At 33.8% G+C, this 15,123-nt stretch overlaps 1 protein-coding gene and 1 long non-coding RNA gene across 2 annotated transcripts in view; one reads left to right on the top strand and one right to left on the bottom strand.

The window, feature by feature from the left end:
* The first annotated feature begins 291 nt into the window (after positions 1-291).
* Positions 292-15,123, top strand: part of LOC111380261 — a 16,271-nt gene continuing 1,439 nt past the window's right edge. Inside the window, exon 1 of the long non-coding RNA XR_002700161.1 lies at positions 292-394. This is a non-coding gene — a long non-coding RNA (uncharacterized LOC111380261). The remainder of the gene's footprint in view (positions 395-15,123) is intronic.
* Positions 14,131-15,123, bottom strand: part of LOC111380259 (BTB/POZ domain-containing protein At3g56230) — a 2,746-nt gene continuing 1,753 nt past the window's right edge. Inside the window, exon 3 of the mRNA XM_023003773.1 lies at positions 14,131-14,720. Within this exon, the coding sequence (XP_022859541.1) occupies positions 14,262-14,720 (459 nt within the window). The 3' untranslated portion in view covers positions 14,131-14,261. The remainder of the gene's footprint in view (positions 14,721-15,123) is intronic.

The raw sequence follows: 15,123 nt of genomic DNA, 5'->3' as shown, positions 1-15,123 counted from the left end.
TAGTTAGAAGGTGGCTTATGAACGGTAAAAAAAACCAACTCTTATATATTTAGTTAGATTAGATAAAATAAATTTCGCCCCGTTTTGGTTTCCTTTAAAACTCTTCAATTTAATTTAAATTTTGTTCTCCTATTTTTAATAATACAATTTTTAATAAAATAATATTATACACAAATGAAAAACTTTTTATTCTTTTATGGCCATTCATTTTTCAAAAAAATTCCATTCCACGTTATAAACCCAAATAATTGGGGGCCAAACGGGGCTTAATAAATACAACTATTACTTCTACAGACGGTTTCACTGTTGAATTCTCTTTCGTGTAAACAACGGACTGATCCATAGAAATTTTGCAGAGCTGTTTTATCGAAGCCGCAAAACGATTATAATTCAGGTATTTGTTTCTATTCTTTATGACCATTTCTTGAGATCGTAATCGTTGCCAACTTCAGGTTTCTAATATTTAAAGATAAAAACTTATAGGCGCTAAAATGCTTATTGGGAATTTTGTGTGTGAATGTTTTCCGTTTTTCTTTTTCAGAATATGACACGCAAATATAAATTGATTTCCATTTTTCTTGCTGGAGAAATTCATGATTGATCATAACCTAGTCTTCTAAAGAATTAAATCAATGAATTGTTATTTTTTTCTCTCATTTTTTGTATCTCTGATACGTTTGATTTCTTTTTTCCTCTTTCATTTCAATGTTGTTAAAGTAATTAAGTTTAGATTTTCTATTGTTTCCCTCTGCTGCTCTGCGCAGTTCAATTTTAGCTCATTTCATCCACATATTTAGATTCAATAGGTTAAACTATTCAAAAAAATTTAATTCGAAAATGAAAGAAGAATCAAAGACACCAATCTTGTTGGCAATAATTGCTTATAAAATACCTCATTGCTTTCAGGCTGAGGTTAGATTGCATGGTTAAGTATTCTGTGGTAAAATGTGATACCTTAGGTTCAGACTTCAGAGGGCAACACAAGGAGTTATTTGAAGTGAGAGTCTCGAGAGGATTTGTGTCAGCCAATTCTTTCAGGGAAAATTTGCAACTTATTAATTGCTAACTTGCATAAGATTCGATAAAAAATCTTAACTGTTGCTTGATATTAGTACTGTACATAATAACAAAATGACTAGAGCAAATAAGAATACTTAGCAATATATAATTCTGATAAAATACTTAGGTTTATAGACTATAGCTCGAGCAATAAAACTGATGTCTTCACTTGCTTTTAGGAATAATTGGATTGAGTAGAGAGTGAAGAAGAATCAGCTTTCAACTAACAGCTTCTCTCAATTTAAGCTTGGAGTCAAGGTGATACTAGCTCCTTTTGCTTCTCTGATTTAGTAAAAGAGTAAAAAGAAATTGTAAACACGATTATTAAGCAATAGTATGAAATAACTAGTGAGATTATTTGGAGGTCAATAGTTGAAGATGCCCCAGATTTTGATTTTTGTTTGAGTATGTGGTTGATTCGATTATCATTCCTCGGGAGCACATTTTTGGCAAAGATAGAGTTCATATATAGTTGCAAAGAGGGCAAACAATTGGTACTTTGGTCAGTGGAAAAAAACATTTTGGTCCTTGCCCATTTTCATTTCTTATTGTAATGGCCGATGGGTCTTTTTCCAGTATGGGGCAGGGTTCGGGATGGAATATAGTAGATAAAATATATTTTAGGGAGGGCATAGGTACAGGCTTCATATTTCTTTTTTTCCTACTTTGTAAATCCCTTTCCTATTTTTGCGGATCATCAAACTTAAAAGTTTGTCATATTAAAATCTAATCCATTTTTATTTCTTAAATTCTATTTTGATCCTAAAAATTTCCTTCTATGCTCTTTGACATTTCCTAGCATATCCTCGTCATGTGCTCTAAGTTTGATATTTAAAATCACAAAATCATTTGACAAACGTTTTCAACACGCACACTTGCTAGGAGGGAGTGTCCATGCTTCCTCGTTTCCAATCAAAATAGTTAATTAAACAGAAATTTTGGCTGTTGCTGAGTTTGCTGCCAATTCATGTGTTCTTTAAGGACAGAATGTGAAGAAAAAATTTCAATAGTGAAGCTTTTCCCACAAGCATACTAATGTCACATAAAATAATAACTATTTTTCCTCACTCTACTTCTCCTGTTGCTAAAACCATATCTCAGTGGATCAGAATCTCATTTTATTCTCCTAATCTTTCTGAAACTACCCTTGGTGTGACGGCTGTGTTTCCTTTAGTAGAGACTTCACCATGTTTCGGAAGACACTGGTTTATGGTGTATTAAGGGAGAAATCTTTATGTTATTCAATAAGTTATGATATTAAACCTAGTGAGTGGGGCAAAGTGTGTGCTAACCCTGTGCCAACTGTTTTGGTGTATATCAAGTAAGATATCGGCTACTAAACTCCTCATTGCACAGAAGTATATATAAAAACTCATTTGAATCTGCATATTTGTTCAGTTTCGTAAGGTTGAGTTCATATTGGTTCTGTCTTCCTATATCTCATTTCCATTTTTCATGTGCTGGTTTTAATTTGGAAATAATACTTAAAACTAGTGATGGAAAAGGTTGTCCACGGGTGAAATGGAGACCCTGTGGCCTAGAAAGATTAGATGAAAAGAGAATCATAATGGATTACTCCTGCAACACATCCTTGTACAATGCTTGGTAAGGCTTTTATTTTTTGTAAACAATCACCCGGTTCCATTGTAAACTTTCTATGGGAGCTATTCTAACAAATTAGAATATTCTAAATGTTTACAATATCTATTAAAAGTTCAATGAAATTAGCTGTCAATTTTTTCCTTTTTAAAATCTTAAACACGAAATATCATAAATTGTAGATCTAAGTCACTTTCTTTTTTAGGGCATGAACTTTCTTATTATCTGAGTGATCATCACGGCCAGGTGGAAGATCCAAACAGAATTCTTTCTCGAGCCATATAAGAAAGCTTTCTCTGTATCCAACTGATATAAAGGCTGGTCCAGGTTTACATCTTGGGATAGTAGTACGGTAATGCAATTACTTTAGCCGTGGGAGCAAAAGTTTCTTGTCAGTCAAAGCATAGGTTTTAGTGTAACTGACTAACTTCCCCTTGTATCTTTCTATCATTCTATCTTCCCAGTATTTAATGGTGAACACCCACTCACTAGTTTTTCTCTCTTTGTAACAATCTTCCAGTTTTCATTCTTGTAAAGTGCTCCTCATCTCTTCAAACATGGCGTCCTACCTTGAATCTTTTAAAGCCTCTTGTTCATTACTCAGAACAGACTGATAGTATAGGGCCAGCAAAGGTAAATTCTTTCCAGTGGGGATTAGATGATGATGGAACTTGAGATTTGAAAGCGGGTATCTGCTCCAGTTTCCAACAACTTTCCTACTTGCAATGGGTTTGTCAAGATTGGTATCGAACAAGAAATTAGGAGGATCACTAAAAATACTTGTTTCTCGGTCAGAGTTACTGGGGAGAAGATATGTGGTTTATTATCACATTTTGTCTCGAGTGCACCAACTGGCTATTAACTTGTCTCCTGGACAATATGTTCTTAAGTGCCTCCTCATACCTGGTTTAGTGCTTATTTGGTTTCTAGGCTGGTCTAAAAAGGGGACACGAGTAGCCAGTAGGAGTACAAAATACATGCTTGTTCAGGCACTTCTGGTGCAAAATGGGATATGGCAACAAGTTGTGCACGAGCCAATGGTTCAGGTTTAGGTATAGAATCAAAATCGTCATAGGTTTAGGGGCAGTCGCTAGATAGTTCAGATCAATCCTAGGTTAATATGATTATTTTCAAAAGAGGAAATTACAAAAAATGTCCATTTTGACAGTCATTTGCAAAAATGTCCCAAAATTTTCAATGTCCATTTCTGCAATTATTTGGGCGAGAGTATCCCTAAGTAGTTTCCATGAGAAGTTACATTAAATGATGTTCTCGACATCTCAAATATCGTTATCAATATTTGAATCCGTTTATATTTCAAAAGTACACATGTCAAATCACAATATTAAATGTTCTCGACATTTCAAACGTTGTTCTCGACATATTAAATGTCTAAAATGACATTTCATTCTGAACATGACATTTCTTTACACTTTAAATATTGTTCTCGACATTTTTGTGTCTAACATTAATTGTGATTTGACATGTGCAATATGAAATTATTTATTCTTTTAGGGTAAAATAGAGAATTTGGTATCAAATTTGGCCATTTTTGCAAAGATTACCAAAGTGGATGTTTTTGAATTGACACATGTAAAATTGGACATTTTTGCAAATGCCCACATAACATCTACAGCTATAGAGACCTTTTCTGTAGGAGTACAGAAAAGTACATCTAAGAGCCCCCAGATCTATTCTGAACTCTTCGAGAAGGATGGATACTGTAACAGGCCTAATTTTTTAAGGGCAAGTCAACCAAAAAGATCAAGATTAGGGACAAGTTTTGTAGAAGCTGAATTGATTTTCTGAAATTTAGAGGATGCACTTGATTGAATAAATATGCATCACATAGGAGTTCATCACTTAAAAATATTATTTAGGGACATTTTGATTGAACATTGGAGCTCCAACTACCTCTAACAATTGTCATTTTCCCTCTCAGCCATTGAATTTATTTGGGATGTGCCAATACATGAAGAATGGTGAACAATACCATTTTCGGGAGATAACATTGCCCGTTACTTTGCTGGAAGTTCAGTTCCACGGTCAGACCAAAAAACTTAAACCTTTCTGTTGAATTGACTTTGTATCATGGAATTGAAGGATTTGAATATAGAGGTAACTTGATATTTGTTTTTTAGAAGCTAGATTTAGGTAATACAAGTACAAGCATGATAAAACTTTTAAACCACCTAAAATCAGGGTAAGAAATGACATGGGAAGACCCTATGTATCAATGTGAGTTACTGTAAAAGGAAATTAGATTTTTTTGATTTTGATTGGAAAAGTTGTACGATGACGCCTGGATAGCTCACAAACTTGACAATGAAATTTAGAGGCTTCAATGCTAGAAGCAACTTTGGGGTGTAAAAATTTCACAGAAACAAAATTCAGATGACTGAACTTTTATTATAGTAGTTAAATTTCCTCTTCTTTGTCACTAACAGCCTTAGTGACTTGGCCTTAGACATCATGGCGTTTTTTCTTTTTCTTTTTCTTATTTTTCTTATTTTTATTATTATTATTATTATTATTTTTTTTTTTTTGTGAAGAGTGAATAAAATAACACAGTTCTCTCCTCAGAGCTAACCAGCAATGATCCAGAAAGGATGGCACAGACCAGTTTAGTGTTTTTGTGGCTTTACTTGCAGATAATAATGGCAATTATGCGGAACATGAAGAACAGAGGATAAGGTTAAAATAGATTGAACCTTTTTGTCTACTTTAACTTTTATCCTTGCCTGAAAGTGAACACAGGTTCTATGGCCAAAAAAGATTAAATTATGGGTCACATTGTTCCCACCCAGCACTCAAAACAACAAGGATATTATCTAATTGAGCAAAATTATTAGAGATAGAAATCCCATCCTTGCCCAACATTTTGTAAAAGGTGACCATTCAACCCGTAATGAAAGGAGTACTTTTCAAACGTGGAGAATCATCTTTGGAGGACTGATTATTCGAGAAAGTCTCTGTTTGGAAGACCTTCCAAACATCGTTCTCTCTGATTATTTTCAACTTTGGCTCGAACTTACTAGGATCTATAGTGTGATTATTTGGAGTTTCTGGTGCTGATTGCAACACATAATACTCTTCAGAAATGGGCTTCATTATCACTGCTTTTCATCTATATTCACTGTTTTGCAAGGCAAAAATTTGTCGATAAGGAAATTGTGTTGTACCAAGAACTCTACTTCTAATCTCTTCAAATCGAAGTTAAGTTTACCTAGGAATTCTAATACCTGACTTCCTTAACATCCCAGCAGGTTTTACTGCATCCCAGGAAATGGTCAATGAATGCTTGCTTGGCTTAACTTCTATGTCCTTATAAACAGTGATTCCTAAAGAATATGTGGTTAAAGAATAGATAAAAGTTGTGGGTCATGAAGAATGTATGGTTAAAAATGATGTTTAACGAACTTATAAGGACTTAAAAAGCACTACCAAACAAGCGCTTAATTTCTAGTAGCATTAACTTAATGAAAGCAAGAAATGTATTTAGAGTTTTCAATTTCCTAGGAGTCGTATGAAGGATACAAAGTTTATGGCTCCTTGGTAATACTGGGCAAAAAACCTTATTTCCCCTAAACTTTAGGAATAGTCGAACAGTTTGTAACTACTCTAGAAATTCAAACCATATAACTTCTGCGGGGGCTCTGAATCGCGAATTCCCATAATGAGTTACAAATTTCCCTTGTGGGCAGCAGTTAATGCAAGCCTTTTCAAGTCTGTACTGTGAAACACAGACAGACAGAGTGCAATTATGTTGACAACTTTCGAAGGACAAAATTGTCAATGAAGGCCTAGGAGACTCTAGGAAAAATTCAAAATTTATTTACTACTCTAATGCCTTGAAAGAAGAAAAATTTCTTTACTTAATCATTAGAAAAATATTGGCTCTTTCTACTCAAACTGTCTCATGTTAACTAAAAAACCTAGATAAAGCCATATAATTCTCTGATTAAATCTTGAAACGCTCATAAGTCATCAATAAATTCACTACAAATCATTTATTTGTGAGCTTAATTTTCGGTATTAAGTTGTCGTGATATTTGTCCTTACAGATCAGTGATCCTATGCGTATTGTTATGTGTGCAGGTTTTGTGCATGTATATTTGGATAGAATGAAATATGTGGCATTTTAACTGGATTCAATAAAATCTCGCAAGTCGCAACGAATTGCATTTTTTTTTTCCCTAAATTGAATTGAGTCAATTAGCATTATATATTCTTCTTGGACAGGACAAATTTCATTTTTACATAATTTTAACCTTTCATGTTTTCGTGGATAGATTGTATAACACTCTTTGTCGAGAAAAAAATAAGGCATGACGAAAAAATATCGCTTAAGGCTTCCCCTGTGCTTCACACTTCAACTGGTGTCCCATACCTCTTTTGTGTAATTCAGAAAGACCATTTTTTCTCCTACAAAGCACTCACTTATGAAGCCTCACATAAATTCTTGTACTATAAAAGAGAGAGCTTTATGGTAGATTTCTGCATTAGGCTTTGAACAATGGAGAGTCAAAATGTTGCTTAGAATAGCAACACAATGTGGCTTGAGACCTATGACACTTCATATAGATTTGAATGAGATGCCAATTAATCATCTTGTGAATCATCCCAACTATATTGGCATCAAGAAATGATGACAACATTCATTTAATATTTTTTTAAGAAAATATGATCATATTGGTAGTGATTGCTTTTACATTATTTCTGGAGCCCTGAGATTGAGGAATTTTTCTGGAGAAGTTTAATACAATTGAAAATTGTATGATAGAAAATGATGAAAGAAAATATAGAGAGAAATGAGTATATGACAATGCCATGGGTTTTTGCAGTTGAAGAGTCACTTTTATTTTTCGATTATTTAGAAAAATTTAAAGTTAAAACCCTAACCAAGTTTAGTTGGCTAAATTTTTGAATTTGATTTGGTGTTTGTAATTTAATTGAATTTACTAGAGCTTTTGCATTAAATCGATTTTGATTGCCCATGCATGTTTGAATGGAAATTCAACATCTTTACCCTTTTAACACGACTTAACCCAAAAGTTGTATGATAGAAAATTGTGAAAGAAAACTGTAGAGGGAAAGAAGTATAACAAAATGCCACGGAATTTTTGCAATTGAAGAGCCACTTTTATTTTTTGTATGAGGGAAATTCGAAGTTAAATACATAACCATATTTAGTTGGCCAAATTTCTGAATTTGATTTCATGTTTGTAATTTAGTTAGATTTATTGGAGCTTTTGTATTAAATGGATTTCATGCAATATACAAAATTACGTTCACATGGTTAGTATGGCGTGTGCAGGTTCCGTGCATTTTTGGAAGAAAACACAACATCTTTACCTTTTTAACACGATTTCAACCCAAAAATTATATGATAGAAAATTGTTAACAAAACTGTAGAGGGAAAGGAATATATGAAAATCTATTGGTAGTTGAAAGGTAATTTTTATTTTTAGATTGATTAGGAAAATTTAAAGTTAAAACCTTAACCGTGGTTAGTTGATCAAATTTTTGAATTGGATTTGATATTTGCAATTAAGTTGGATTTACTAGAGCCTTTGCTTCATGTAATATACAAAATTACTCTCTCACTGTCAGCGTGCCAAATATGTGCAAGTTCCGGGCATGTTTGGATGGAAATGCAACATATTTACCCTTTTAATACGATTTCAACAAAAAAAAAAAAATGATAGAAAATCATGTAAGAAAACTGTAGAGGGAAAGGAGCATATGAAGATGTCACAGATATTTTGCAGTTGAAGGGCCACTTTTATTTTTGGATTGTTTAGGGAAGCTTAAAGTAAAAGGCTACCCATGGTTAGAGCATCTTCAAAAAAATGTATATTTGCAATTTAGAGAATATCTATAAATCAAAAGAGTAAAAATTTGAACACTTCAACATGTTCTTTATCTTTAACACTTAATTTTTTTTTACTCCTAAAAAATATTTATTGTTTTCCTTTTTTATATTTTGTTATCACTAGCTTCCTTCGAAATTATTATATTGTTATCGTGCATTGAAAATTGAAATACTTTAGATGCATCTAATTATAGAGAATAGGTTTGACTCTCCAAATTTGGAGAGTCTCTTAGAGCATAATTTTAAGGATTAAGTCTTTAAAATAGAGAACATATTATGTTTAAAGAGCTTCTTGGAGTTGCTCTTAGTTGGCCAAATTTCTGAATTTAATTTGATGTTTGTGATTGAGTTTGATTTGCCGGACCATTAGCATTGAATAGATTTTCGTGCAACATACAAAACTAATCTCACTTGGTTAGTGTGCCAAATATGTGCAGGTTCCCTGCATGTTTAAATGGAAAATCAACATTTTTACCCTTTTAGCATGATTTCAACCTAAAATTGTATAATAGAAAACTGTGAAAGAAAACTATTGAGGGAAAGGAGTGTAAAAAAAATGCCATGGAGATTTTGTAGTCGAAGGGTTGCTTCTACTTTTGGATTGTTTAGGGAAATTTAGAGTTGAAGCCCTGTCCATGGTTAGTTGGCCAAAATTCTGAATTTGATTTGATGTTTGTAATTTAGTTGGATTTACTAGAGTTGTTGAATTAAATGGATTTTCGTGCAATATGCAATATCACTCTCACATGGTCAATGTGCCAAATATGTGCAGGTTCCGTGCATGCATTTGAATGGAAATGCAACATTTCTACCTTTTTAATACGATTTCAACTTAAAAATTGTGAAAGAAAACTGTGGAGGGAAAGGAGGTAAATGAAAATGCCGCAGATTTTTTGTTGTTGAAGAGCCACTTTTGTTTTGATTGTTTAGGGAAATTTAAAGTAAAAACCCTAACCATGGTTTACCCAAAAAATTTGATTTTGATGTTAGGATTTCAAATTGTATGATAGAAAATATGATTTCGTGCATGTTTGGATTGAAAATAATCTATTTACCCTTTTAACCGATTTCAATAAATTCTTGCAAACTACAAGGAATTTTGCTTTTCTCAAGTGCTTTTTTTCTATTTAGATAATTAACAAAGCTTCATTTTTAAGTGAAAAAGTTCGAGGTTAATAAAACAGTATCTCCCCAATTTTCAGATCTCTCATTCCTTAACTTTTACTTCCATTGATCTATGATTTTATATTCCTTCATTGTTTTTGGAGATAAGAAATTATCTAGATGTAGTGTTGTCGTAATTTTTTGATTCTCACTTTTTGGACAGGCTAAATTTCGTTTTTACATTGTAAATCTTTCTTGTTAATGAACTGCAAAATACTCTTTTTAAGAAAAGAATGGGATATAAATAGTAGCCCCTTCCCTTTTGAAGGTGCTTCATAGTTAACAATTCAACTCGATTTTTTTCTTTCAAATTTTAGTGTTATGAAAACATCTTCACTATGCAAATATTCACATCCATGAACCATAGTTCTCTATAAACCTATTTAGCCTTTGCTTGTTACTAATATTTTCAATGACAAGGATCCTACGAAGAATCCTTTTCATCCATGTGAAGTCCTCCACCACTCTTTCAATTCATCGGAGTGCAAAAAACATGTCTCTTGTTCTTATTTCAACTTCTCTTTTCTTTTCAGTGGTAGGACAATCCCATTACCACAACTTTATATTTTTTGTCATCTCAATGGTTTCAGCCTCTTTGGACATTCAAATGTAGGTATGCGTATTAGTAACTAACCAAGTAATGCCAGAGACATTTCAAATAGTAACTGACTTACCGAGATATTTTTGTTGTGAGACTAACCGAGTAATGCAATTGAAACGTTCAAATAGTAAAGTGACCATATCAGAGTGAAAAAAAGTTCAGTGACTAACAAGTAATTTTGTCCAAACTCAGTGACCAATTGTTACCCTCTCAATATTTTATATTTAAAAGTATAGAAACTGACTGTCACGCCGTCATGTTGTTAGCTTCCTTGCAAAAGTATGCATATTATCTCACATGATCACATTGTTTAGTAACACTTCTCTTGTTCTTATTTCTACTGCTCTTTTCTTTGAAGTGGTTTGCCCGCCTTGATTCCACAAGTGTTTATTTCTGTGTCTCCCCATAAGTTTAGCCTGTTATACATTCATACATTGTATGTTATCTGTGCAAATCCAGTTACCATCTCTTCATAGGCATAGTCTGGTAGGACGTGCTGTCCCTGGAGCACATGCTATTGTACCACCAAATTCCGGGCAATCAGAACTTTTATGTGTATTGGAGCATTGCCTTTAGAATGTGCATAGATCTTTGCAAAAGAGCAAATGACTCTGACTTGATTATGTTCAGGTATTGTATGGGTATATTTGGATAGAAATGCAATATTTTACATTTTAGCAAGATACTGATAAATTCTCTTCAGTTATGAAGAATTGTCGTCTTTTTCCAAGAGCTCTCTGTTTCAAGATAATTAATGGAGCGTCATTATTAGTAAATAAGTTCTAGGTTGATGAAAACATTATTTTAATAATCAATGAACTTTAAGGATTTCCTTTTCCTCACTACTTTGGGGGATGGGGGGCTCTACGAAGGTATTATAGTCTAACTTTCTCTTTCCTGCTTTATTGCCTTGCCAAGTTTCACTTATACAGTTTCTTTCCTGTTTTGATGGATGAACTGCAGAAAACCTCTTGTTAAATTGAAAATTGTTCATAATCCTACCCCTTTATAGGTGTTCTTGGTGGACCCCATTGATTGTAGCTACCGTTAAGTTCTACAATAACTTGCCTATGAATATTGCAAAGTCGGAACCTAGGTTTACAGTGGAAGCATAGTACAATTAAGTTTGGATAAACTGCAGTTGTGGTGAGCAGCTTAGAGAAAAAGACAAGAAGAGAATTTGGAAGAGAGATACTTCTCTACAAGTAAGGGCATGTTAAAATGTGTGAGCTATACCTTGGTCTGTGCTGTTTGTCGCCTTTATCTAGTAGTGGAATAGAAACCTTATCTCTCTGAGTTTTTATTTTTATTTATTTTGAAGTATGAATATCTTTGTAATCCAATGACTTAACAATCTTCAAAATCGAAAATTTTCTCCTATACAAGAGTGTCAATCAAGACAGAATATGGGCATGATTGTATAAACTTTCCTTAATATCTAGTATCTAGCCTAGAATATAGATAATTGCTGTAAATTAGCATTGTAATAGGAAGGTTAATACGGGTGAATCTCTATTTAAAAAGAAGAGCACTGTAAATGAGATCATTCAATCCAATTCCATCTTGGATAGGTGCCGGCGTTTTGGTGACTAGGCCGGAGGTACCTCTATTGCCTGTGGGTGTGTTTTTGTTTGGTTTTAATTCATTTGATTGGGTTAATTGCATATTGGGCTTGAAATAGTTGATTTGTTTAGTCTATTGGTTTGATTGGGCTTCCATTTATTAGGCTTTCTACTTACTGAGCCTCAAATATTCTAGTTAGCTTGCTACTATTTTGTTGGGCTTTGATATTGGACTATTTTGGTGTGAACTTTGTCTATTGAGCTTGAGTCTTATTAATAGACTTATTCTTTTATAATGGTAATTTCGACTCTTTTGGTGTGATATTCATAGGAAAGAATTATTTGGCTTGGGAATTTTAATTTCACTTGTTTGTTATGGGGAAAGAGTTATGGGGTCATATAGATGGAAGTGGCCCAGCTCTTACTGAACTCCGAAAATTGGCTCAATGGAAAATCAAAGATGCTAGAGTGATGATGTGGATTTTGGGATCTTTGATCAACAAATTGTTCTCAATCTAAGGCTGTACAAGACTGCTAAGTTTGTGTGGGAGTATTTAAAGGTGTATAATCTGGAAAACACTGCTCGACGTTTTCAGTTGGAATATGATATCGCCAATTACACTCAAGATGATCTCTCCATACAGAATTATTTTTCTAGGTTCCAGAACCTATTGGCAGAATTTACTGATTTGGTTTATGCTTTGGTGTCAGAAGAATCTCTCTCTGTTATTCAGAAGGTTCACGAGCAAAGTAAAGAGATCAGTTTTTGATGAAATTATGTGCTGAATCTAAGGGCACTCGTTCGAATTTGATGAATCGTGATCCTACACCTTCGTTAGATGTTTGTGTTGGAAGAACTTGATGAATCGTGACCCTTAGAAGAATCTCTCTTTGCTATCCAGAAGGTTCACGAGCAAAGTAAAGAGATCAGTTTTTGATGAAATTACGTGCTAAATCTAAGGGCACTCGTTCGAATTTGATGAATCTAACTTATTTTGCGTCTCTATACAAAGAATGGTGTTGTAAGGCGTGATCTACTATAGATACTCCACAAGAGGTCAATACGAAATATTTTATTTCAAAAGATTACCTAAGCCGGCCTTTAGATTACTTCTCCTGTAGATACTCCACAAGAGGTCAATACGAAATATCTCCGTGATGAGGGTGATCTACTAGCGGATCCTACCTTTTATCAATAGTTGGTGGGTAGTTTAAACTATTTGACAATTACTCGCCCTAACATTTCTTTCGCTGTCCAACAAGTTAGCCAATTCACTCAAGCTCCACGCCATCTACATTTGGCTGCTGTTCACCGTATCATTCGATATCTTCGAAGGTCGCCACACTATGGGTTATTCTTCACAAGAGGTACTTCCCTTCATCTTGTTGCCTATAGTGATGCGGATCGGGTAAATGTCCTTATACTCGACTGTCTGTCATGTTTCTTGGTGGTTCTTTGATCTCTTGGTAGAGCAGGAAACAAGCTTGAGTTTCCAAATCTTCTACTAAATCAGAATATCGTGTCATGTCTGCTGCTTATTCTGAGATTGTATGGCTTCATGGACTACTAGCAGAGCTTGGCTTTTCTCAAAATGATCCTACTCCTCTCCACGCTGATAACACTAGTGTTATCCAGATTGCTAACACTGCTGTATTTCATGAACTTACAAAGCATATTAAGATAGATAGTCACTCTATTCGGGAAGTTCTAGACACGTGTTATTTCTCTACCTCATGTTTCCACACTGATCTTCAAATTGCTAATATGTTTACGAAAGCCATGACAAGACAGCGCCATCAATTCCTTGCAAGCAAATTGATGCTTCTTGATCTCCCAGCATCAATTTGAGGAAATATGGGCATGATTGTATAAACTTTCCTTAATATCTAGCCTAGAATATAGATAATTGCTGTAAATTAGCATTCTAATAGGAAGGTTAATACCGATGAATCTCTATATAAATAGAAGAGCACTGTAATCTTTATTGACAAAGAGGTCGTCCCCAAAGCAAGTCTAGAAAAAGCTCTCTCACTTGTTAGCTTTCACCAAACCAGAGGCTAACGTCACTTTCAATATTTCTAAAGGAAGATCTTTAAGAGAAATGGTTTAGCTAGTCATCACTTTTTGTTATAAACAGAGTCCATTAGTCGACATCATCATGAGAGATAATATAAGATAGCTTTCTTTTCTATGGTCCATTAATGATTTTTAACCTAAAGTTTAATTGTCAAGCAAAAGCTCAGATAACTGATAAAATACTTTGATCAGATGGAAGAATTGAGTGGAAACAATTATTTTAAATGGTGAGAGTATATGTACATTCCATATCCATTAAAATAGTTGGAATTAACTTTTGAGAGTATAATTGACAAAAGTGAATGTACAGCCTTCTATCAGAAGTCAAACTGCATTCCTGCGATTTTTTATGTCAGCAAAGGATGCCCTTGTAATCTGTACAGTTAGATGAGGATTCTTGAGTGCAAATGCATCAAATCTGGAAGAGAAAACTATTTCTTCCATGTTTCTTACAATAAAGTTCAAGGCAGTCTCCTTTAAGGACTGGTTAGAGCAAGTATCTGATATCTCTAGAATATCAAGAGCGTTTGATGAGTTTAAGGATCCAAGCATTCGATGCTCACAATATTTTTGAAGGAATGGGATTTCATACTTGTCCGCCGCAACTGACAACGAATAAACATGCTTTTCTACCTTTTCTTTTGGCAATTGTCCACTGTATAGGAACTCCAACAAAGACTGTAGCTCCTCGTAGTTCAGTTCAGGAAGTGTTATTGTGTCATTTGGTGGAGCTTTACATCCATCAGAATCCAGTATGATTCTGAAAATACTAGATCTTGCTGCCTGTAAAGCATGATATTGCATTCATATGAATAACAAAGACACTGTGAACTCACATTCAGACGTGCCTTTGGCTGGCATTTTCTTAACAAAAATTTGAAATCCCAATTTAGTATCAATTTCAGTTTCAGCACTAGTTACGCTTTCAAAAGAATACTGGGAATTGTAACAGAACTTGTGCACAGTTTTCACTAATTGAGTAATAGGGAGCCTTGAACTCAAGACCTCTATTGAGTTGAACCAACTCATATAAAATAAGCTGTTAGAAATGAGAAATATTTATATATTTAAATTTTTTCTTCAACTTATTTATCATCATTGTTAATCCTAATTTCATATATCTTCATTCCGACCGTCCATCATATGAATGAAGAATTGAGGTTTTTTTTTTTTTTTTTTTTTTTTG

This window comes from Olea europaea, unplaced genomic scaffold, assembly GCF_002742605.1.
Source record: "Olea europaea var. sylvestris unplaced genomic scaffold, O_europaea_v1 scaffold2114, whole genome shotgun sequence".
Taxonomy (NCBI): domain Eukaryota; kingdom Viridiplantae; phylum Streptophyta; class Magnoliopsida; order Lamiales; family Oleaceae; genus Olea; species Olea europaea.
Note: the sequence above shows the minus strand (reverse complement) of the source record. Positions and strands in the feature narration are given on the sequence as shown.